The sequence below is a fragment of the Mycetomoellerius zeteki genome, unplaced genomic scaffold, assembly GCF_001594055.1.
Source record: "Mycetomoellerius zeteki isolate Tzet28-1 unplaced genomic scaffold, Tzet1.0 scaffold821, whole genome shotgun sequence".
NCBI classification, from domain to species: Eukaryota; Metazoa; Arthropoda; class Insecta; order Hymenoptera; family Formicidae; genus Mycetomoellerius; species Mycetomoellerius zeteki.
Window position 1 is genome coordinate 731896 of NW_017257853.1, and position 26976 is coordinate 758871.

At 40.1% G+C, this 26976-nt stretch overlaps 2 protein-coding genes across 3 annotated transcripts in view; both read right to left on the reverse strand.

Moving 5' to 3' along the window:
* The window catches only part of px (MAP7 domain-containg protein plexus), a 93656-nt gene extending 72899 nt beyond the window's left edge, over positions 1-20757 (reverse strand). For both annotated transcript variants that reach the window (XM_018459417.1, XM_018459416.1), the window contains exons 1-8: positions 20263-20757; positions 17764-18652; positions 15976-16232; positions 15488-15875; positions 15141-15396; positions 14857-15048; positions 13878-14562; positions 13662-13758 (exon numbers count right to left, since the gene is read on the reverse strand). In XM_018459417.1, coding sequence (XP_018314919.1) covers positions 13662-13758; positions 13878-14562; positions 14857-15048; positions 15141-15396; positions 15488-15875; positions 15976-16232; positions 17764-18541 — 2653 coding nt within the window. In that variant the 5' untranslated portion in view covers positions 18542-18652; positions 20263-20757. The remainder of the gene's footprint in view (positions 1-13661; positions 13759-13877; positions 14563-14856; positions 15049-15140; positions 15397-15487; positions 15876-15975; positions 16233-17763; positions 18653-20262) is intronic.
* Positions 20758-25744: 4987 nt separating this feature from the next.
* Positions 25745-26976, reverse strand: part of dnr1 (E3 ubiquitin-protein ligase defense repressor 1) — a gene marked incomplete at its 5' end in the record, with an annotated part of 28648 nt that continues 27416 nt past the window's right edge. Inside the window, 3 exons of the mRNA XM_018459390.1 lie at positions 25745-26260; positions 26359-26556; positions 26744-26960. Coding sequence (XP_018314892.1) covers positions 25934-26260; positions 26359-26556; positions 26744-26960 — 742 coding nt within the window. The remainder of the gene's footprint in view (positions 26261-26358; positions 26557-26743; positions 26961-26976) is intronic.

Sequence of the window (26976 nt, forward strand, 5' to 3'; positions counted from 1 at the left end):
CCCGCCGCGAGCGCTCGTTCTACTGCCGTACGCAGGCGCGCGCGCACGCACACGCGCGCCGACGGACGCGTCGACGCGCCGCCGTGAACAGAGGCACTGACAATGAGGCACCGTCGAAGCCGTCGTCCACCTTCCGACCTCGCGTACACGGTAACGTTCGTAACCAAGACGCAACGCGCGTTATCCTCGTCCTTACGACGAGAGAGTCTCTTTTTCTTCCACCACCCGTTACTCCGTCACCAAAATCGACTGACGCGACTCACTGGATAGCGACACGTATGCGCGCCTGTGGGACGAAGAGTGAGGGACCGGAGGAGCACGAGCGACGGCACAGCCCGCGCACTAATTACCACTTAATTGACCGAGACCGACGCGGCAGGTCGTGCCATTAGGGCTAATTGACTGAACGGTTCGGCGCCGACGCCATACGGCGAGAGAACGTATTTTCACGCGCGCGTCTTTCGTCGCGACGCACCGCGACACGCGGAGCCGGAGCGAGGGGGTGCGCGCGCGAACGTCGGATGGGTTCCGGATGCCACGATGGTGTGGGACGAGAGAGAAAGAGAGAGCTCTCTTTTGAAACGCTGCTTTCCTCCGTGCGGCGCGTGCGCCCCGTTTGCGCGTACACCGTCTGGCCCGCCTACGCGGCGTACGAGAGGAAATCCATCATTAACGAGACCCACGTTCCCCGGCCGGCACACGTTCGCCCGTTCCTCCCGCTATCACACGCATATGAGACGCGCGTTTTTTTTCCTCTCACTCTGTTTCTTTCTCCCGCTCACTCACGTGGCAACACGGACGTAACAACCGCCACGATCAACTACCGACGGCGGCTGGCACTGGACTGAAGAACGGTGCGGTGGCGGTGAGGCGTCGTTGCCCTTCGTTCATCTTCGCCCACTTTCGCCGTGTTCGTCGATCCCTACCACCTGCGGCCGACGACGCGTCCGCCGCGCTTCGACCAACATCGAATTGCCGGCGGGACAGGGAGTGGGGCAGTTCTCTCTCTCTCTCTCTCTCTCTCTCTCTCTCTCTCTCTCTCCCCCCCGCTCTTTTTTCCTCTCTCGTCTCACGACGGCTCGCTTTCGGCGAGAGCGACGAGCCGTCATACGTTATTACATGCATCTTCGCGAATCACACCGCGAGACAGCGACGACGACTGACTTCTCTTTCTCTCGCCTTCGGTCCGTTCATTATTCTCACTCGAGTCACATAACGCTCGGCATGCATCAACTCTCGTATCATGTAGAATTCTTTTTTTATCTCTTTCTTTTGTTCTTGAGCTTGAAAGAACCTCTCAATCGGATATCTTACAAAGAAACATGATGAATAAACGTATTTTGCATAATTTCGCGGTATTGCATAATTCAAAAATAGCAATTATGCTTGTCTATTCGTTTTTGCAAACTTGAATGCTTATATAGACTTTAGACTTTAGACTAATGATACTGATCAGTGATATTGAATCGATAATACGTACCTATAGTACGCGATAATACTTTTGCAACCTTACACGAGCAATGCTATCGATAATGAGTGCTTTCCATTTGGATGGCACAAGTCAACACAATTATCGTTCTTTGTTACTCATGGAATGTTAAGAGAGATAAAACATTTGTGGCACTAATGTCTTTTTACTAATGTAGATTAACTCTAATGCTTGTTTTAACTTATTCCTTATCCTTTTCTAATTTTTAGAACTTAAAAAAAATGAGAAAAAATAAGTTAAATCAAGATTAAATTTAATCTACAGTGATAAAAATGGTCATAAATTGGCATTCATTTACGGATTTTACATGAATAATACCGCAGTTACAATACTAACAAATGCTGACAATTATTGACGATTATTGGTAATCCGCAGTTAGATTAAAGGAACAATGATAACCCAATCTCTTAAGTTAAAGAACATTTTGTTACATCTAATTTTCATATGTCAAAGTATGAATTAATCCATCTCTGTGGTTAGTTTCAAAGTAAACATCCAAATTAATATATTTATTAAATAATTAATTTTGAATCGAATTTAATACATTTTCTTGAATTAAATTGTTCAACTCTCCATCGTTTTAATCAAATTAACGACATATTGGGTGGAAACAATGGCGACTTATAGAAATGACCAAAAATAACTCAAATTGGATATAATTTAACATTACGAACAGTACGGATTTCTTGATTCTCAACCATCAGTATCTTTGTAATGCTTGAAATGAAGAAGTCAGAATTACCGTCAATATTTTACCTCAATGCACCAATATTAACACACGATCAATAATGTTACCAGTATTTGTTGGCACTGACAACATTATTGATCATGTAAGGTCCGTATTTCATGCCTTGTACAATGTACCGTCAACAAATTCCGCCTTTTGTAAAATGTTTGAAAATATAACGTAAATTATTCGCGTATCTAAATATACAACTCTCGTTCGATATAAGACTCGATTGAGCATGGAAATGTTCCGATGCGCCGCATCGGAACGACGAAATGCATTTCGATGTGATAAGAAGATAGTGTTAAGGAGAACGTGGGCACGTAACCGACGATCGCTATATGACGCTGCGGATGAATAAATGATTCCCGACACGAATGTTAGCCCCGTCCCTCTGTGTGTTCCTATGTGTTCTGAGAACCCACGTCAGCCTTATTTCTTCCTACACCGCGTGCACCAATAACAATACTCGCTTCGTATGGACACACCAGCACGTTTCCCATTAGCATCTCTCCACGCGAGCTATATCGCCACAGACTCTCTCTATAAACATCGATTATTTGCAAAATAAGTCTCTTCGTCGCGAGAAACTAGATAAGCGAAATATAATCGGTACGTCGCGTCGAGGCCTAACTCGTTCCGCTTGAAAGTTCAACGGATCCCGGATAGACAATCCGCATGCCCACCCACGTTAACGAAAAGCGACCACCTCGCCCCTATACACGAACGGAATACCCCGAAATCTATAGGGCTAAACGTTTCTCACGAAATCCCCTCGGTAGGAAAAAAGAAGAGGACGATCCAGCGTTCATTCCAGGCCCCGAGTGCTGTCCTCGACGTCTCGCTCCTTGCCATTCTTTTCATCTTACGCAACCAGCAGCCTCGAGCTAAACGCCAGAAACGAGAGGAGTCTTTCGTCTTTAGTCTCTCTCTCTCTCTCTGTCTTTCTTTCTCTCTCTCTCTCTCTTTCTATCTCTACTTCTTCCTTCCCCTTTCTCGTTCTTTCTCTTTATCTCGCTCGCTCGTCCTTTCGGGGCCATCTGGCACTGAAGCGGCACGCGCTGTTCAACCAGCACAAGCCGCCCCCTCTTCTGCCTATCTCTCAACCACCGCAGTCGCTCTCTCCGTCACATACACCTCCTCGCATACATCCCTACTCTCCACCAAGGTCTGAAATCCAACCACTCTGCACTCCGTCGAGGTTCCGACGCCGCCGTCGTCCTCCCCCTCCTCGTCGTCATCGTTGCCACTTCACCCGGAAACCCGAACGTTAAAGGGATCGAAACGATGTAAGCGCGAGAGACGGATTGAGAGGTGGGCGAGTGGCGCAAGGATGACGGTGAGGGCGAAAGCCTGACGTGGATAGAACGATTACGAAGTCGGCGGCTTCCTAAATAATTCGCGCGTGTCGTCACTTTGATGTACACGCGGATCTGTGCCGTCTATATCCATCGCCGTTACCGTGTAATTTGACTTCCGCGAAGCAAGATAACTCGGCGAAATCGGCCAACGACACCCGCGCGTTCAATGTGCCATTATCCGTTTAGCCCTTTGACGCACGTCGACGCTACCTCTAGCCTGGCTGCTATGTATAATTCCATTGTCATATGTTATCACAAAGCTATCAAAGTTAATTTACCAGACGGTTTATTTTATACTTCAACTTTTAAGTAAATAGGCGGTCGCAGCTCCTCATGTTATTTTAAAAATCTTATTGCGGGAAAGGAAAATAAAAAGTATTGTCCAGAAGTCTTAAAGTTCATTATTTTTACATTCCTCTATTTTATAAGGGCACAAATAAGGTAAATATAACTCTATGCATACCATTAAAAAATATAACAATAAAAATAACATTTATTTGAGGTGTTTTAAGTATCCCACTTACTTACCTAAAGATTAATAATGCAAAGATTCATCTATTATTATGCAGAAAATTATTTAGTCATTCATTTCTTATAAACGTCACGAAAGACCGTTCAACGAAACGTTTACATGACAAGCAGTTTATATTGTATAGATTTTATTATAAATCTATAATTTCATATACACGATATTCCTTCGAGACTGTTTTAATAACAATTATAAAGATTTTGATCGATCCGTGTAAATACACGATTAATGTTTCACATTCTCATTGCGAAATATCATTCGTGCATTTTCTCAGAAAATATTTACGATCTCTCTTGCGTACCCATTGCGCTTTAATTACGGGGTCAAGGCTGCTGCTGCTGCTACTCGGACGAAGGTAATTTAGCTCTCTATAAAACGCGGTTTTAACGGACGTCACTCGGAAAGATTAGAGTCCCTGTGTCATCGCTCGGCTATGATGAAAGTTGCACAAGTCGCCGAAGTCGCAAAACACAATCCGTGAAACCATCATGGTCAATCGTTGTTAAATAGACAGTCATTTACGGTAGGTTATGCGTCCAACGATCCTGAGGCTGTGTGTTACAACATTTAACGTGTGAGAAAGCAAACACTAAACATTTCCACAAGAAAATATTCAAGCTAATGTTCCTACACCGTTATATCAAAGGAGCAATGGTAACTCAAGCCGTTGAGTTAAATAACATTTTGTTATTTTTAACTTCCATCTGTGCCAAAATGTAAATCAATCTATTTTTGTGGTTAGTTTCAAAATAAACATCGTCTATATTAATATATATTTAGTAAATAATAAACTAAATTTAATACATCATCTGAAGTTAAATTGTTTAACTTCTAGTTTTAGTCAAAATAATAACATATTAAGTAGGAGCAGTGGCTCCTACAGATATGATTAAAAAAAAACTCAAATTGGATATAATTTGATATTATGAATTTAACGGTGTAAGAGAGTGTAAAATTTTTCATTTCGTTGGAAAAAAACGTGGACAGTTGGACACGTGCCGTTTACATTGTCAGTAAAGTCTTCGTACACATTTTATTGGTTGGTATCGCTCCATGAAGGAACTCCAACGCAACGACATCGTCAATATTTACCCAACATGTCTATCGTCGTTACAAGATAGCTTGGCACGGTTATCTTATCCGTGTAATTTACCGTGGCTATTAGCCACAGGAACAATTACCGCCATCGATCTATTTCGATCCCAAGGCCGAAATTACCGATACGCTAATTCTTGTAAACGGGTAATTAACTTCGCGTCGCGGCTTACGGCCTGCCACCGACAAAATACGTTCCCACAATAATATCCTCCCGTTGCCGCGTGCACGATACACGTTTCACGTATCCGCGATGCGATTAATTTCCCCTTTCGCGGGGAACACACTCGCGGCTATTGTAGCCGGGCAATCCAATAAACTGATGTGGCCATTAAAGTTGATCGTTAAGCCGATAACAACGTACCGTACTCTTTCAAAGTAGCTACGTATGTGTATATTAAAAGCAGCGCGCCGACTGTGATCCGACCAATATATAATATAAGACTCAATTTTTGCGATGGAAATCATTTTCCTCGCGCTAACAGCAAGTAAATGGGATCGGGATGGTATTCATTTATAGATATGTAGCGACAGTAAAATAATGAAAGTATTATACTTTGCCACGTGCACAGTTGTACGCAGAAATATGCACTCAAGTCATAGTTATTTCAATAGAGAAGTTAGGGATTTATCGTACGAAGTAATTTTATACAATATCGAAACATCAGATTGAAATGCGAATTATTCGGAAATAATTTTACTGTTTTGCAAATATCGTCAAACGCATATACACGCTTTGTGCATTTGCGAGCGCTTGCTGCATTAATTGCTTCGCAGTAGGTTGATAATTAACTATTAACGCGTATGTCCATGTCGATTACAGCAATATACCCCATTATCGATTTTGCTGATATTACGCTCGTGTCGGACGCAAGAAAGGGAATAATTAAAAGGTCTTTCTCTCTTGCTTCGGTAGCAAAATGCGCTCGTCTCGCAATATCAATCTAAAATAATTGCCGAGAAAGAACTCAAGCTGAGAGCTATCGATCGTTGGATATCTAGGACTCTAGGCGCAACAAGTTTCTGTTAACACTTGGAAAAATTCTACGTATTTAACGTCTTTAATTTAACGCGCGAATTTATCATGTCACTACATATCAATAATTCTTTACACTATTTTGTAACTGATACCTGAATTTGAATGGACAAAGAATAAAACTGCTATTTGATGTAATTCTTCAACAAGAAAATTTACCAGTTATTAAAAAATTTACCAGTTATAAAATTTACAATTTATCACCGGTACAATTTAAAGTCGATACTATAAATCTCATAAAATAATTTGATACAATTCCAAACATCTTAAAAGAGTCACTTAAAAGATCATTGCGATCTTGATGAAGATCTTGTTGTTCTTGAGTAAGAATGGTAACATCAAAATTCGTTCGAACAACTCCGATATCATATCTTCCATATTTTCTATGTAAACAATCAGCGGATCCTCGTCTGTCAATGATAAACGATCCTCGTTTGGTTGGATGTACGAACTTGAAGGTGGCAAAACGAGCTCCTCCGGAGTCACTGAGTTCTCAGGAAGCGTTACACCGTCATTCGCGATGGGCGATTTATTGCAAATGCAAGTCGTGTGAAACAGCTTCTCGCAAGGAGCAACGCAGCGATGAATGGCGGCAGCTGTCGTGGTAGCTTGCACGAGCGTTTCGCGGACAGGACGGTGTTCCATATTCAATGATCAATTAGCCTGTAAGTCGGCGCAATCCTGTATACGGTGTTCACGTAGTGACGAATGTCTCCGATATATCTGTTGCTCACCCGCCGTTGTATTACCGCACGCTTGGTACACCGCGTGTTCAACAGCTCCAGTGCAGCCGGTGAACGATATTTATAGCTTCCTCAAGACTTCCGCGGAAGAGTGAAGGAACTATGCGATGTAGATAGGCTGACCAATTGCGATCGAGTGACGACGTGTTTGATGAATGCAAGCCGGGGTAACAGGCAATCGATATCGAAGAGAACACACGTCTGTCACAGATAAGACCTGGAGACGAACTGACAACGAATAAAGGAAAAGTAAAATGAAGAAAGAAGAAAGACTTGAAGCCCATACTCTTGCTATGGGTTTTATTATGGTTGAGTAATAATGCTTAGTAATAATTTGTGAAAACAAACAGGATAAATGAAAATAAAAAAGATATTAACCTGCGTGTCCGTATTTATTTTTCCTTGTTATTTCCTTATTTCAACAGCAATGTTCTCTGAGAGCCTTGACAGCGATATTTTACCGCGCATAACTGACAATCACACGCAACGGCACTGCGCAACGCTTTGACATTTTACTAGGCTCAAATAGGCGCGCGTGAAATTGTGAAATGAAAGAATTCCTGTTTAAAAGACACTTAAGAAATCTATGCATTCCTCATGAACGTAAATTCCAATTCTAAACCTACGCATCTTAGAAATCGCACGAAGGAAATCCTTTGAGACAGCAATCAGCGGCAAAAATCAGTTTCTGAAAGACGCAAAAATTCCTGGAATTCTCTATTATCTTAAACGAACAGTTTCTATTCTAACTGTCGCCCAAGAGTATGCGGCGCCTTGCAACGATCAACAGAAAATGCCCTTCACGCCAGGAGTGCTCTCCATGCGCTCGGAACCGTGTCATCGCCCACTCCAGGAAGAAAAGCAAAAAAGAGCTGGGACCTATGTGGGAATAGTTTACCCATGTAAAGCCCACGCGACATCCCACAGAGCGGTGAGTTAGGCTTATGAGGCAGACAGTCCAACAGCCGACTGTCTGTCGGGCAAAATCAATACGTGGCGGCGACAGGGAACTTTCCCCTCGTCCCTAGACTACTCGACTATCCTCTTTCATCTCTAACTTCCGCGCCTCGGTCGACCCTCTTCTGCTCCCCCGTATCCTCTTTCGGGGTGCCGCTCACTTTTTCTCTCGCTCCTTCGCCGAACAAATGCGCGTTCTCGCCACCCGCCCCCGTGCCTTCGCTGCCTCGTCATTCACAACCGCCACCCACTCTCTATAATAGCACATTGACATTCTCCAGGGGGTTAATAAGCTGTATTATTTTTATCGCGCTCGAACGAGAGTAACCCTGCATACGTAAGTGTTGCGAACGATTTACCCTTAACGATCGTGATAAAGAAAAAAATAACCATGTTTAACCGCGTACTAAAAATATTATATTGAAAGAACACTGTTAAATTCATAATGTCAAATTACAAGCAATTTGAATTATTTTTTATCGTTTTTATAGGTCATCACTGCTATTTAATACGTCGTTAATTTGACTAAATGGAGTTAAACAGTTTGATTGAAATGTATTAAATTTGATTCAAATTTAGTTTATTATTTACTAAGTGCATATGTTAATATAAACGTTGTTTACTTTGAAACTAATTATAGAAATGGATTGATTTATATTTTAATACAGATGGAAGTTAAAAATAACAAAATATTTTTTAATTCAAGAGACTGCATTGCCATTGTTCCTTTGATATCTAACAGTAAAGAAGAGTCGAGCTATATTTTTAAATTATACTCTGGGATTCTTGCTCTGTCATTTCACGAAATATAATTTCCTTATAAATTTCTGCGAAAACGAAAGCTAAAATATAGTCGTGTACCGATAGTAACGAATAAAAACATTGTTCCATGAAAAGAATCGTTTGTCGAGTACGTAGACTTTGACGGACGAATCGAAGCAAAAGAAGGAATGACCGTACGAGAAAGCAGAAAAGGGGAGCTAACCGGAAGGCAGGTTTATTCACGGTGAAACGAGCCATGGAGCCGCCTGCAAGCGGTTCTACTACTTCGTAAGGCAGTCAACGGTGGTTAATTATTAACACGCGCCAAGCCAGAAGCATACTCTGTTAAGAGAACGCGTTGAAAGGTATACCTCGCTGCATGAATTCGCGGCATTCGCTCGCGAGGCGTCTAAACGTAGGTTTCGCACCACGGATATCCGATTAAATTGCTCGCGGAACCGCGACATCACCCGAATTGAATTCAACCCTTTCAATTCGGAAACAATGCGCCCTTAGGAATGCTTAATGTTTCGCTAGTGTTGGACATGCCTATACATGTACAAGGCGTTACTTATTTAAGTGATATAATACGCGTGCCTAACTAATATTATAAATTCTCTCTCTCTTTTCCTTTACTAAACTTGAATTAGATATCATTTCTTTTTAATATTTTTCAAATCTATACATTAAATATTTTGATAAGTTTCAAACTAATGTTCCATCAAAGAAAAATCTATTAGAAATGAATTAAAGAATAAAATTTTTTTTACTGAAAAAAATTTTTTAATTTTTGTATACTGTATTTTATTAGTTAAATGATTCATATATAATACTAATAAAGAAATACGCTATAGTAGCATACGAAATAACATCTAGAAGAGAAGCTGGAGGGTCGATCGCGGATCGCGCCTTGGCACTGATTCCGCGAGACAGCGGAGGGTATACGAGCGAAATCGAGCCTTTTGGCCGCGTGCCTGACTAGAACAGCTACGAGTATATGCTGCCGGTTATCGAGGGATAAGAAATGTGAGAGGCAAGTCGTCGATGACATTGATATCGATTCCCGCAGGAAGACGACAGGCAGGCAACACAGTTGAGCGAGTACTCTTCTGCCGATTGCTCTCTCCGAGAAAGAGCAAGAAAGAGGAGGAGGGTCGCAGATGGACGTCGTGCACGCAGACGGACGGGGTGAGAGGGCTGACATCTCGCCCCGTACGTTTACTGTGAAGAGGGTCGATGGGCGAGTGGGCGAGGAAGAGACGAGGACCGGGACGAGGACGGCAGGCGTGTTGACGAGAAACGATGGGGCTGGCTCCCTAATTCGAATTTAGGTGTTGGGCGGGTTGGCAAGTGGGCGCAATGCGGTGTCACGCTGCGGGCGTTTGCTCTTTCTCCTTCAGCCCCTCCAAGCCTTCGCCAACCCGCCACCCGTCATCCGCCTCCACTCCTCCGCATCTCCTCACCCACAGTACTCCACCTTCCGCGCTTTAACCCCCTTGCTCCATCCACGAGCGCAAGCTCCTCGCTAAGCCCTCCGCTAAGTCCCATCCGACACCTCGAGCGCCACCCCCGGTACCCTCTAAGCCAGATCGACCGACCTTAATCGACCTCCTGATCTCGACGATCGTATTATACCTGCCTGCGCACACTTCCTTCCTCCTTTCCTCTCTGAACGAGAACGCGATACTCGGAGTTACCAACGACTTCTGCGTTTTCTTGTTATATTTTCAAGACTTCTCCAGCTGTAGCAAATTACCGTCGTGTTGAACTTCCGTCGTGAATTTAGTTGCTTGCAACGACATTTGAAAAATATTTTTTAAGCGAAAATACATAAAAAAATGAATAAATTTCAGTTACAAAAGTTAAAAAAATTCCTAACATTTTAATTAAATTAATATAAAATATTTACGTTTTTACGCGCAGTGCAGGCTAGTTAATACTTAAAACAGAAACGTTGAAAGCTAGCTATGGGAATAGCATTCAATTAAATTTTAACGTAGGCAGATTAAATAAATCTAGTTTCTAGTTTCCAGTTCATTAAATGTCATTATTCAAGTATAAAAATTTGAAGCATGTTATAAGCGGTTAAGAAGGATATCATTTTGCGTGGCCTATAATTTTTTATAGGTATATGATAATTACAGATATTACGAACGTGACAACATTGCTGTCGACAATGCCAGATACACTGTTTGATTATATACAAGGCTTTATTGCAAAAGTTTCGCGGAACGGAAGTTCAAAATGAAGAAATCTGTCGTTTTACCAACAATGATTTCCCATAAATTACCTTCACGATAATGATACTAAAGCATCTCGAAAGAGTCACGCACAGCATCCGGATGTGTGAAATTATAACGCTAAAATATTTGATACGTTAAACAATAGGATTTCCGGCGCTTATATATTTCGCAGTGTTTCCGATATATATACACAATATTTCTGGTTTATTCCCGACAGGGAAACGAATGAAGCGTAAAGTTAAATAATCTCTTTATTTTACGATAAATTTTTTCACAGAATTATCTCCTATGGATTCGAAATAATGCGATATTTGCAAAATAGAAATTTCTTTTTTTTTATATATATATATATATATAAAGTTTTGCCGATAATCGAGCGGATTAAAGAATTCATAAAGGAGGGCGTGATAGCATTGCGAAACGCCCTGAACGAGAAGGTTACTTGGTTAATATTTATATAATTTTTTACAAGCTTGTCTTGCGGCCGGATTAAAAAGGCGACTTCAACGGCCTGCTCGAGTGCAAGTTTACGACTCCTAAATGGCAGGTTTGCACGGTGGTCTCACGCGTCCAACGGCGTAAACTCGAGGAGACGTGCCTTCCTCCGTGCTACAGGGGCGTGCACGCTAAAGTCAGAACAAAAAAGGAAGAGAACAAAGCGAAAGTGTTACAGGCTAACAGCAACCACGCCACAAGGGAACCTTTCGCGGCGAGAAAGCTTTTCTCGGACGAACACGCGCGGTGTGTCAGCGAATAAAAATGTAACGAAATGTACCACACCTCGAGCGCGATATTCTCGCGTTATAATCTTTTGGATTCTGAAATTTGATCGGACAGTTAATATGTGTAAATATTTGAATTATTGTTTAAACGTGATGTAATTGATCTTTGGAGTATTCGTAAAAAAGAAGAAATATCGCAAGATATAATTACGGAGTGTATATAAGGTATGTTTGCAGCAGGAGAGATACTGCTTATAACTCAAGACACACTTAAGAAGGGTTCATGGAGATATATAAGCAGAAAAAGAAGATACAAACGAGGAAGAAGAGAAAATCAGAAGAGCGATGGAAAAAAAAACGGAAATTCGCTCGAACGCAAACCATCAGACTATATTCTCGAATAGCTCTTCACAGCCAGTCTCCTTTTGTCTGTCGGATTTTTAAGAGCACCACTCACGTCTCATCCATCCTCCCTCTTCCTTCCACATCCATCGTACCTTCCGCCCCGCCGAGTCTTTGTACAAATGTACGTGCGCATGTATCATATACACACACACATATATATATTTGCTACACTTTAAACGTGCGGAATAGTGAGATCAAAAGACATTGCCTTCTGTTTTAGCACTGATCGGTGCACACTCTGCACTTCATTAACCACTTCATTTCACTTTAAAATAAAGGTAAAATTTCAATGAGCGAGAATTAGCGGAGTGCAAGAAATACAATTGTCATTAACGAATTAATTAAATCTAAAGATTAACAGTGTTTAATTGTGCGATCGCAATTTTCGCGTTTCAGAAACATTACGATGGATACAGCGAGCTCGTGAGAGAATTACTTCATTCAGTTTTTATAAGAGAAAGTTTTTGATCGGAAAAAGATACGCAATTCAACTAAAATTTCGTAATAATAAAAAGATTTTAGTTGAATATATATATATGTATATATATATAAAATCGTAATAAATTTAATAAATACCAATATTTGAACAAATTTTTCATGATATTTAAATCAATCAAGAATCGCTACAGTTATAAGGATCCTAATATTTTGTATAGTTTAAATTAAATATGTGAATAAGAGATTTTTAGAAAATGAGAAATTTAAAGGGATTAGTTCCGCGCAATTTCATAGGACAATGGTTTAAAAAGTATAGGTTAAATAAAAGTCAATTCGGTATTATCTAACAAGGAAAGTTTCACAACTGTCCGGAACCGATTTGATTCTCCGTGAAATATATTGTTAAACACGAAAATCTAAGAGAGAGAGAGACACATATTTTTTTATACGTGCGCTAACTCATGTTTAAGGGATGAAACATCCCTTTGAAACAAAAATGGTATTTCTATTTCGAGCCGAATACCGTCGGAAGTATAAAAGATGGAAAAAAATTATTTAAACAAAAGTTGTACGATTTCAAGAGTACTTCAATGTTGTGAAGAAAAAAATTTTTTAATTTTCATCTTTTATACTTCCGACGGTATTCGGCTCGAAATAGAAATACCGTTTTTTTTCAAAGGGATGTTTCACCCCTTAAACGTGAGTTAGCGCACGTATAAAAAAATACGTCTCTCTCTCTCTCTCTCTCTTAGATTTCCGTGTTTAACAACCTATTTCATGGAGAATCAAATCGGTTCCGGACAGTTGTGAAAGTTACTTCCCTTGTAAGTAATGGAAATGTGCTTCAACTATCGATGCTAGAGAAAACCTTCCAAGAGCTGTTGTTGCTTCTTTAATTAAGAAGTAGTAAGTGCGCATTACTGTGTAAGAGACGAGAAAAGTTTAAAATTCGCTGAATATACTTTTAAAAATGCTCCAAGTACACTAATCGTCTTATTGAAAGAATAAAATAACGTAATAATTTTTACTTTGTTTTTTAATTCCCAGAAAAGTTAAAAAATGTCGATCTATACGAAAAATATTTTCGTACGCGTCACATACATAATACGAAACTCACTGCACAGTAAGCACATTTCATTTGAATTATCACTTACCTTGTTCCTTCTCCGGAATTTTTGCAGGTGCCTTCTTATCGGGTGCCTTTGGTGAACAATTCTTTCGCGCTGGCCTCACAGTTAATGTCGGTGGAACCTGTTAGAGATAAGTAAACATAACTGTAGATCCATTTTTGTTGGGGTACAATAGATTTTATTGTCTATTTATGTACGTGTTATGTCATTGAAGTGCAAATATGTAAAGGATATACTCACCACTTTTTCGGATCTTTCGCCCGATGGTAATCTGGCTATGGCCGCGTCAGGACTGTCCTCAGGCGGTGGAGGTTGCACAATCCAATTGTATTCTCGTTTCTCAACAGGCAAGCCCCATCTCTCGTACTCGAGACTCTGCGTACGCAAGGTCTCATAACAATCCAAGCACACCACCGCAAAATCGCCGTTTTCTAACAGTAGGCTTTTCTCCGGTTGCCTGTGATACCTCAGGAACGGGAAATCCTTTACTGGCAGCGCTCGTACCCGTTTCCTGTACGTCACGATGCCGCAAACATAACAACAATAATCATGGGTGTTATATTGGCGCTCGGCGGCGTTCACTTGCTGACCACCGGAGAGAGATTCGTGCTGACGCCATTGCGCCAACAGTGAATGATAACAAAACGTGCAGACCAGGGCGGAGCCGTCCTCACGGAGCTGTTCGGCATTCGGTGGTGACTGGTGGCGCAACAGTTCCGGGAAAAATGGCGCGTTTCGACCCTGAGGACGGCCATATAAGACTCTTGCTAGAGTTAAATCACTGTGTAAACCGCATAAGAAACAATAAATCGAGCTACTCGATGTGCCCGGATTGCTTCCGAACGTTCGATCCGAACTGGAGCTCGGTGGCGTAGCAATTGACCGATTCACGTCACCATTTGGATGTGGACTAGGAATATCATACCTGGAATTTAACAGACATTACAAATGTTACATTTTTTAATTCTCTTGATGTAACATTTAATAAAGATAATTTCTAGAAACAATTTTTTTTTCAATGTAAATTGTTCACAGAATTGTATAACTGTTCATCTTTTATGAAGATTAAATTATAGATATTTATACAAATGTGATAGATACAATTATAGATAAAGCCATTTTAATCAACACACAAAACATTTCTTGCGATATTATTAACATGCATAATATATGCAAATCATTTAAGATTAACGGTTAATGTAAATTGCGGCGGACTAACCTGCGGCGTTCTAAAGGAACCCGTTCAGCATCCATACTTTCCCACTGTTGCGCAAGATGATTCACGCAGTGACTACACGCCAATACTCTTCCATGACTATCCATGCAAGCGTTTTCAGACGTACGTGCCATTCCTCGCAAACAAGGAAAATGCATAGCATGTGAATTCATTCCCTCTGGGCTCGTAGATAACCTGATAAGGATAAAATGTAAAATTATCGATATCTCGCTACAGAACTGTGTTAACTGTAATTTTCTCAGTGATATTTATATAGTAGAACTTACCATTCCATATGAGTACGAGGATACAATCTTTCACAAATATAGCACCTATAATTTTGGCCAAGCGCAACAGTCCCATTTTCTGCAGGACCGTTGCTAGGTGAATTTCGTTGCCCAGGCGTGGGAGCTTTCACGGTGGTACTGCTTCGTTGCTTATTTGTAGCAACCGTTGACTTGTTTAAGTCGTATGGCTTAAAGCGAATATCGCTACCAGCTGAATTGGCTGGAGATTTTGGAACAGCAGGCCGTGGCGAAGGACCTACAGCAAAAACGTTCAATTATTTTAGACACATTTGTAAACATCAATAAATATAAAGTGTAAATATTCTTCAAGATTAATGAAAATTAACCTTGTTGACGGAAATCAACATTTTGCCCGGCTGGCTGTGCCTCGTTATTTTCTCCGCCAAACACCTGCTGCTTTTGCGGGATAGCTTTGTAACAAATGGAGCAAACCTGCACCATTCCCTGAGGACTAATAGGACTAGCTCCTGACGGAGGTCTCAGAGAATAAATAAAAGGGAAGTACACCTCCTTCTCTGGATTAGGACAGCAATACAGAAGTCTAATACTGGATGAAGGGTACTCGAGAGCGCAAGTGTAGCAAATAAATGTGGTTGTATCCATTGTAGGTGCTTGTCGCTTGCGAAGCGTATAATTTCTATCACCATGCGGTACTCCTTGCCGCGTATATGCCTTCCACTGTATTAAAAGATGATTCTGGCACGCTGAGCAGGCCTAAAAAAAAAAAAATCAAAATATATAAATTATTATAAAAATATTAAAGATGATTTTTTTAACAAGTATACCAAGAAAATAAATATGTCGGAAAATATACCTGTACTCGTCCAGCACTGTCCATGGGTCGACTTCTACTCGGTCTAGGATGAAGCATCAGTGATGGAAAGAATGGCGGTGGACTGGAAGAAGGATGCGGCGGAGTTGGCAGTGGCTTCGCAGCGATATGACTGAGAGATCCTCTCTTGAATTCGTCCCCGCATACATAACAGACTTCTGTGACCGAGTTTTTGTCCGGCATCGACAGATCCAGGATGTCCGTGCCGACGCTAGATGATGATCCACCGCTGTAGATAGCTGCAATCGCAACGTCAGACAATTGATTACGCAGTTCGTTCATTGTCGACGAATGCAATTTACGCGACGTCGCGTAAAATCTGTGAACGCACAACGGTACAACTGACCATCCTATTTGTCCCGAGAATCGTACACGCCTTCGACATTATCATCGCGCTGCACGTGGCCCACTTAGAAACTGTATTTTTTGTAAGTTTATCTGCATATTATAATCACGCTATATTCGAATACGGAGAGTGTTGATAGTTTCTCGCGCTTTCATATACGATGGCGAACACAGTGTTTCAATAGCTCTATTTCGAATGACCCGGTTATCTATCGGGGCACCCGCTGACTAATGAATATCAGATCGGCCGGATCGAAATTGTAGAGGTCACCAAAGCTCAATAATCCGCGAAAGCGAGCGGAGCGCGGGAGGAAAATCGCCTAGAACCACCACTCAGATCGGACATGCATGTTGAATGAATCGAACGGCTCTTTGCCGCGACTTTCATATAATTCTTATCTACAAAACTGTTAACCTTTACTTTCAAACGTTTACATTAGTGCACGGAAGGACTAAGGCCAGCGTAAATAATGACCCGATTCGTATATTTACCACGTACACATTCTGAAACGAGATAACGTAATAGGAGTAAAAAACAGCTTTTACTCCTATCAGATAGCGCTTGTCCAAGGTGATTTCATCCAAGTTATTTCGTTAAGTGTACACTTCGGACCCGCTTTAAGTATTAAAACGCTTCAGTACGATTGCCACTAAATATTTTTTCATTCACACTATGTCGTATATATCGTTGATACTTTATCTATATCTAAGTATACTGCTGTTAAAGATGTCGGTTTCTTAATATAGGATGGCCAGTAAGTTGTAATAAATCGTAATAACCGGTAAAGAAGTATGATGTATATCTTATCATTTTAAAATATCGGAATCGAGGATTTGAGAATCAGAAAAAAGGTAAGTATTTTACTATTTAATAAATACTAATCTCATAATCTATATTCGTTACCAATTTTGTTTTTTCTCTCATTTTCGTTGAAATAATTTCTTGAATGATTATACCACAATTTACCATACCATGAACAGTGCATTCTTTGATTCTCTCAAAGTTAGGAATAAAAGCAGTAAGTTGACCTCAGATAAAGATCCAATTAAACTCCCTCGGTCAATTTAATAATTAGGAAGATCCCGACGGTTGCTTTCACGTCTTATTTTATATATACACGTTTCTTTAAAGAAACGTTCCTTATCGATAATAGTATTATCATCCGAAACAACTTATTAAAAAAAGTAAAAATATTTTTAAATAATTACAGAAAACACTTATTTGTTATTTTTGTAATTAAAAAAAAAATTTTTACTCTTTTTAATATGTTATTTCACAGATAAACAATAATGTTTATTTGTAATTTGGAATGTATAAAACAAAATATAAAAATTACGAATAAACACATCAAACTTAGATACACATTTTCTTTCTCTCAATTTCAAATATGGATTAATAGATGTGACTGATGAATAGTAATTAACCTGCAGGCGGTGGTAATGTGGGTTGTGGCGCAGGTGAGCTTCTAGGTGCGTGTCTCAAATCCAATGCCGCCTCATTGGATATTCTAGCGTCTTCGACGGGCTGTCGTGGGCTCTGCAACCTTTGATGAGGTGATTGCAATCTGTGGTGGGGAGATTCCATTGTGAGTCTTGCTTGTTCCAAGTGCCTATGTGTTTCCGCCGTGTTAGAATGCGGCCTTGGCACCTCGACAATCGAATTCGATGGCGGTCTAGTCTGCTCGACTCTCGGCGAGGGCGAGGGTGGTAATCGAGGTGAGATGCCGACCGGTCGACTTTCTTGTCTGAGTTGTGGCGTCTGATCGTTCGTCAAGCCCAGGACTTGGGCAGCGTACTCGCCCTGGAGTGCCATTTCCGCTCCTGTGAACGGACCGCCGTCGCATCTCTTCAACCAATAAATTCGCTGACTGTGAGGTCTAGCTTCTCGTTCGTAGCTCTCCCACTGTTGTAACAGCAGAATGTAACATAGATTGCAGGCCTTGACAGCACCGCTTCTAACACCATCGCCGCGATAGCCATTTGGCGGCTCGTGTGACTCAAGAAATGGAAAATAGGGCTCATTGGGCGAACCACCTGGACTTGGTTTCACTCGTAACCAATGTTGCTCGCTGTGACCCACGGCGCCGCAGACAAAGCAGATTCTTGCTCCGCCGCCATCCTCGAGCGGATTGGGCTGTGCATTCGTGAGCGATTGCCCCTCAAGTCCCGGCTCATTCTTCACATATAATTTGCCTTCCATCATGTCAGGAAACCATTGGATCCCTTTTTAACGCCCTCTTATATTTTCGTGTTTGGCACGCATGTACGATCAGAAATCACAGTGATTGATAGAGCTTCTATCTTTTGTGTATATCTGAAAATACAGAATTAGGTTTATAAATAAACTGTGTATGGTGTACATTTGATTCTAATATATAATTCATATATATTTGTATTTGTAGTAAGCGATTGATAATTAGGAAATCATGCATCCTCTGGATATCTGTCAACTTACATAAATGTATATCGAGCGCTATATTATATGCAAATAAGATTATTCGAGTGCAAATGTGACATAATTTTCTAGATTATATCACTAAATATCTTACGAAATAATAACAGCAAATTTGCAACAGTCATTGATGCATTTAAAATTCATAAAGTCTCGTTTCAATAACATCAAAACTTTTAAAAGTAATTATGCATTAAATATAACTGTTGGTTTGAACAGCAAACTATTTACAGTATTCAAAGAATCGCAGCACAATCGACAAGAATTCTTTGTAAAAATACAAGGAACAAGAATTTTTTTAATTGGTTTCCTCGCATTCAGAAACCATGCAGTTGTAATCACTCTTCGCGCCACGGTTCACTGAATAATTTGCTGTTTATACTACTTGATAATAAGTTGCATTTACTGTTGCAACAAAAAAATTGCAATACATTTTGAAAGTAAGTTTTATCATTTTCAATTCTTTTGCACGCACAATGGTCTCAATATCAATACGTCTATAACTCATTATCAAGCAGCGTACAAGAACAGAGCAGTAATTCGTGCGCAAGCATCTGGTAAACAGACAGTCCCACGAAGTGGCGATGATCAACAGGCGCGTTGAAAAGAACCATTCGTAAAATCGTGGCGATACCGCAACATTTATTCGCAGCATCTATCCGCGATGCATTTAGACCGCCGGCAGGCATGCGGTATATTTTTGGAGCATCGCTACATCGACGTTTACCGAGCCCGACCAGAGATCAACTTCTCGGTACATCGGTAAGCGAGTGTTAAGGAATCGTCGTTCAAGAAGAAGCGTGTGTCACCCGTGTGTTTTCAGCAGCGGGGAAAAAAAGGAGGAAGAAGAAGAGGAGGAGGAAGAGGAGGAGGAGGAGGAGGAGGAGGGAATCGGAATGCGGGCGAAACGCAAACGTAGGCGTGGAAACGTTTCCTGACCGCGTAGACGAACTCGACGAGCTGATCACCGTCGCGGTCGGGCCGCCACCGATGACAGCGGGGCGAGCGGAGCGCGGTGCTCGCAGCGAGAATTGACGAAACGTGGTTCGCACACAATGGTGGTGATGAGCTCGTTGCTCGCTGCTCGCCTTCGCGAGTCGCGTCGCACGTCCACGGCGATCGGTGATCGCGCAGCCGACGGCGTTCGCGATCTCGGAACGGCGTGTGCGAGGTGCTCCGGAGATTCCGGGACAGCGGAGCGAACGAGCTGGGCGGCGCGGTGCGGCGCGCCGCGTTGCGTTGCGTTGCGTTGCGTTGCGTTGCGTTGCGTTGCGTTGCGTTGCGTCGAGTCTCGTCGCGCCGCGCGATCCGGAACCTCGCCGATTCCAAGAACGCCGAACTCGCGCGAGCCCGCGACTCTCTCGCTACCGAAATTACGCACAATCGTGGCGGCCGTGGTCGGCACGCGCGCCGCGCGGCCTGCATCGAAGATCGCTCGCCCGTGCCCAAAGCGTGCGGCACACGACACTCACGTTCTCACAGTTCGGCAGGGCTGGCCACAACATCGCGTCGCTAATTGGTGCTCCTGTCTCGGCGGCTGCCGCGGCTCGCTCTTGCTCGGATAAAAGCGGGACTCCCTTATCGCGAGCCCTAGTCCCTGCCATACGTGCTCGAGCGGCGCACGATGCCGCGGGGTGTCACCTTCGTCGTCGCGCTGCCGGCCGTCCCGTTCATATTTACACGCGCTTACGCAGCCGGTACACGACCGATACCGGGCACTTGAATACGTATCTCCACTGTCGCGTGTGACTGCGAGGTAACGACAGGATCGCTACTACGGGCGACTAGGAAATATACATTTTCCGATGGCACAGCACCCGCGACTTCGCCCTCACTTCACCGCCATGTTGCAAAATCGCGATCCGTTCGTCCCATCATGCCACGCAGCTCCGTCATATGACAGCGCCGCCGGGACGGCCAATGGGAGCGCGCGATGCACGCGCGCCGTCGCGAATTCGCGACTGGACTGCCGCCAACGAAAGATCAGCGCGAAATTTGAAATTTACGTCGCACCTATTCGGTGCGATATACTTTACGCTGAAAATACTTTGTACCATTCTTTGATTGGTCGGTTTGTAAAATTCTTTCTTCTCATTGGTCAACGAAGTATTTGCAACGTTAAGTGGATCGCATCCCTATAGTTAAAGCTATGGCACACAAAAATATTTAAATATAATGTGAACGAGCGAACTGGCCAATCACAGTAGAGACGATAATATAAGCAATAACAATTCCAATATGTTGATTTCCTTATTGCTTAATTTTATTTTGTATTTAAAGTCTTGTGTTAATGATACTAGAAATCGGTCGAAAAAAAATCTCGGATGAAGAAAGAATTGTGACTAATCGCAATCATGTGATCAAATGGGATTTGTTAATTTCTTTCTCTATCTGAGATCGGATCCGATTTTTAACATCGTAGACATAAGGCTTTTAAGAGTACATGCACTCTTTTTGAGGTCGTAAAATTTGTAGTCATCAATTTAAATTTTGTAAAATTTTGTTTATGAAATTATGTTATAAGATTTGTCAATAAAAGTTATATTGTAGAAATTTTATTTTATTAAATACCTACATTTAACGTATAAAAAATGATACCCCCTCCTCTTTTATCCTCAGACTATTTTTTAATGTACTCTTTTCTTGTAAATCGTATGGTAATTCTAATCGCACGCTGCCGATATAAAATCACCTCTATTCCAAGCGAATTAATTTACATCTTGAACTTTTAGGTTCTTCAAAAGCTTATCGATGAATTAAAAATGTTTTTTTATTGCAATCTCCTCTCATAACAATCGCCATAAAATTTATTATCATTATCTTAATAGCTGTTTTCTTTCATCAGGATCGACTTATCGAAACATAAAAATTTGATCAAGATCTCTCAAACACATCCTTTCGTTTTGTCGATTGTTGTGATTATTAAAGATGAATTGTCGACTTACAAGAATTGTAATTAACAATTTAATAGTGAGATTGATTAGAAAAAATTTGTATTTAATCCTATCTTCGGAATAAATATGATCATTTATTTTCCAACTTTTTTGCATTCATTGAAAATGATTGTGCCTTAAAGATTATACTTATGTGTGTGTGATAGGATCAAATTTATTACTTTCAATAAGAATATATTGTCTGATTGGGAGGATAAATATATAATATCGAAACGGTATAAAAATATCACTCGCCATTCTTTCGCTATTATTAGTTGTCCCTCTTTCTGCGATTGGTTATGTCGATAGAATAAACCGTAGAACTTATTGATTAGTATTGCGAAAGAATTGCGTTTCGCGGAAATACGAATATCTCGATGCTATATCTTGATTTTTATTGGATTCATTTTTATCTGTATCTTCATTTTTATTTAATACTACAGATAACACAAAGTTCGAAATCGGAATCATAAGATGTCTAAAAGTTTTGCGAGAATTATCTAAATGATGTTTTGTATTCCGATTTTAGATTTTATATTATCTGAAAAATCATCTAATTGTGAAATTTGAAATAATTTTTTGACGGTCGCGACGACGCGATTTCGAAAACCGCAGGGTCAACACGAAACTGTCTAAGGCAAATTCCATCTACCTGCTTTTTTTGCACAACGTGTAAGTGTAAGAAAGAAAAAAAGAGTAGATGGCTGCAGTCCGTAGTACGAACCCGCTTTCTACGAACGCGCCGACAACCGAACCGGTCGTTCCACCGCGCGATGCTAATTTTTACGCTGACACACAATATCTGCTGATTAGAAGAAACCGAACGTGCGTGAGAAGCGTCATGATACAAACTTGCCTCTTATGAAACGCTGAAACGTTTCCCAACAAAACAAAATGTTAAACGGGAAAACGTGCGATTTTAAAGCACGCCTGATGCGATAAACTTGCGCCTGTAATCATTTAGATTAAACGTAACATATATAATTAATATATTATATTAATTAGATAATTACACAAATTATATATTTTTTATATAATTAATATAATATATAAATACATAATATTATATATAAAATTATAATATATTAATAATAATATACTAAAAAATTAAATAGAAAATTTGTATAATATAATCGAATAATACATAAGAAAATTTGCATATATGAAATTATATATAGGATAATTGCTTGTATAAGGATTATATAAAGGGAAAGTATAAAAGAGGTAATCTCAATGTTTTACGGTATTTAATCAACAGATTGGAACATCGTATTGAACGCTAAAATTTACGTCTTGTAAGTTACAATTTCATATGTACGCCCGCATTTTACCACCGTTTCACGCATCAGGTGGAATTTTGATATAATACTAAAAAATAATTGGAAATACTTTAAAAATACTCTTTGCAAATGAAAAACTTTTAGAAATAACATTTACACACACACATACACATACACACACACACTCTCTCATTCTCTCGAATCATTTTCATATCTACCATATAGATCTAGCTACAATATTTTGAATTACTTTTTCTTATATGTTTTATACAGAGATTTAAAATCACAAGAAATTATTAATTATAATGTGTAATAATAGTGTTATTGTTGTGTCATCATTATTAGTAATTTTAACAGCTATATATATATATATATCGAGACACGCAGTAATGGTACAAAGTTATTTTGTTTTCACATTCACGACTGCAGACGATTATAATAATTTCATAGATCGCGTAATTATATCGATCATTTTCAAAGCTACTTATCGTCGTTTGAGATTATCCCATGGCAATTACGCGAAATTTTACGGCAGAAATATTTTGTCTTAATGCGCACAAAACAGTTGCCTATATCTTTTTTTTTGCCTATTGTAGGATTGCATTGAGTTGCATAATCACAATTTTAACTTAACGTTTTTATATACGTATTGACGCTCGCGTTAATATCTAAAAGAAAGAATAGATCACTCAAAACGATACTCTAATCTTACAGATACAGTGCAGTTTCTACTATCATATTGACGTTTTAAAAATTCGCAAAATCTCATGATAATATAGAATACTAAGTCTGCATTTTTTTTTCAAATAGACTACGCTGTATCTGAAGAGGAGAGTCTCTTTAAGGGCATTAAACATAGTAGCGTGTAAATACATACTATCATCTTTTCTTATAAATAATTACAAACTAAGTCTGCTTTGCATTGATAAATGACTATAACGATCATTATTTTTTTATTCTTTATCTTTCTCTCTCTCTCTCTCTCTCTCTCTCGTTCTCAGTTACTTTCATCACTCATACACAGTTCATAGAATGCTATTGGTGAATGTTAGAAATAATTCATTAGCGATTATTTTTTCACAATTTGCTAATATCGAATTTCTCTCACTGACAGGAAACAAGAAGGAAGGTCAATGCTTTGGATATTTAGCCAGTTCAAGACACACAATTTAAATAAAAATACGTTATTTTTATTCACGAATGGTCTTCCTTTGTGTTTCCTTGGACACAAAATGCCATTGACTTTTTACTCTACAATTTATCTTTTAGGTGCAAAGCACAGACAATTAACTCGTTTCACTTTTATTATGACTTACTCGAAGAATGACGTATGCGTAGTATATTAAAACAGATTTGACATTTGGTGAACTCATGACTTTTACTCACTTGACCCTACTGCTGCGGGTTATCTTATTTCTTATGTACATATATAAACAGATATTATGGTAATAAAGTTTCCTTCTTCATATGGGATACTTCAATAAAAAAAGAGGTAAGATATAATTCGCAGGGAATCATTTTCGACTAACAATTCTGTAATGATTACATATTTAAAATTCTTTTTTTACTATATGTGTGATAAAAATAGATCCACAATATATATCTAAATGTAATGTATTGTGTTGTCTTTATCACTACAATCTACTATTTAATTAGTGATAATGCAATAATACTTCTAAGTCCATTGTAAACTGTATGTAAACATCGTAATTAATGTAAGTATATCGACACGATTTAAATTTTATTTCATCGAAACATCCGTTAGAAGCAGCTATATTGTAGCGGTTGTTTTGTAAACGACCGCATATGTGTAATGAATAACGAATGTAGTAAAAATATGCTGGGTCACCGATTCCGATAAAAGTTCCCGACCCGCTGTGTGTATGTATAACCTGCGAATGTTATCTAGATCAGAGTAAACATACCAAAAAGAAGCGTATCTATCTAAGAGGAACACAGAAGCATTGAGAAAGATCATGAAATAACAAGGAAAAAATTGGTCCGATCATCAGTTAGAAATAAAAATTTACTCCAAGTGCTTTTGGATCTTGTATAATATAGATTATATCTCTGTTCGCACATGTCGGCAGCACTGTTTCTTGTTAGATCCATGCTGCTAATAGCACTTTTCGGCCGCTCGATTAAAGGGACTATTTGTAACACCACGAATATGTAAATACAATAATGTAATCTCATGATTCCCTCGTTGGATTTACCTATGCTACCTTCGTATCTTCTGTGCCTTCTCAACAATATCATCTTTAATCACAGTACCATCATTTCTCAGTTTCAGTATTTTCAAACCATTCACCCTGTTTGTTAATCATTTAAAAAAAATCAGCTTAACTATTCTTGAAAAACATATTTCTTTGATTTAAAAACCAAGAAAAATCTTTCTTAATAGTTTTAATTAATTTTTATTGAAGGAGCAACTGAGGTAGTCAAGATACGTAATTTTGCATGAACTAATATTTCATAATAATTTCAAATAATTTTATAACTCCAAAATAAAAGTAATATCGACAATAACATTGATGTTTACCATTCTATTATCGACAATAATGTTGGTGTTAACCAACTCTATTGGTAACAATAAAATTATTTTTGTAAAAAAAAGATGATTACAGTAATCTTACGAATATAAATATCATTTTTTAAAATTAAACAGGTAAATTAAGAATAAAAACAAGGAAATAACATGAAATAATAAAATACGCAATTGCACGTAATTAAAATCGTTGCGCAAAATAAAATTTTCAAAAGTCGGATGAACGTCGTTGCGGAATGCGAACGAACGTCGAAAAACTCGGTCGGTCGCTCGACGGATAAATAGAAAAGTGCTTCACTCCTGTATTTCAGTACACTCTTCCTGCGCGACAAGTGACAATCCTAAAGAATCTTTCAAACGCGCCGAGTTTGACTCGACGCTCTCAAATATTACTGTTGACCGACGCCTCGCTGTTTAAAATCCTTTTGTCTTTTATCTCCTCCGTTAGCGGCTTGCTGAATACAGGCTCGATTGTCTCCGACAACAGTTTCGGATTGTGCTTGTCGATGTGCGTCAATTCGATAGGGAGGTATATCGTCCGGCAGTAATCGATGTCGGCCCTGCATAATGGGCAACGCTCGCAGCGACGGGCGCAGTCCAGACAGGCCACAGCGTGTCCGCAGGGAAATAGGGCTGTGTCTAAACTTCGGTCCATGCAGATCCGGCAGAGCATAGCGTCTAGTAATCTCGCTAAACATTCTCGAGATTCCTAAAATCGTACGGATCGTTTGAATCGAGTGTGCACGGCGAATCTACTGATTCGTATGATTGATTTCCGATTAATATTGGTACGAATTCGTCGCTTACCTTGCATTTAGGATTCTCGCACTCCCCGCAGGCATGCCTATCGAGGATCTCGTTCTCCTCCGGCAGAGCTATGGTCGCCGCTTCGCAATAAAGTGCACGCCGCGCATTATCATATACCTCTCGGCAGGTCCTACGTATATCGAACACGTATTTCTTGCCCAGGGTCGAGTCCTCATTGAAAATAGAAATTATTGTCCCCTGGAAGAAAGCAACAGCGCTCGATTATATCATTCGAATTGAAAAAAAAGGACTTAGAAAAACGAGTTTTATCAAAAGAGAAAAAGGCTTAGGAAAACAAGTTGCATCAAAAGAAAAAGAGACAGCGCGTGAAATCAACCGAAAATAAATCAAATATGTAAAACGAAATTCGCTGCAGGGGGTATACCTTTAAATCACGAATAAATTGCGCGGTGACCGCGCTCCTAACTGTCTCGCAGCTGTAAAACGCATGTTTTTCGGTGATCGCTCTGTAAAGTCCGCTGGCAGACTGGCTGGAATCTAATTTAAAGTCCAGTGACGTCTCCTCGCCGTCAAGTGAGAGGTAAACCAAGTGGAACATCCGCCGTTGTGATGTAGCGCTTTGTATGGCTGTATACGGTATGCTGTAACGCAATACAT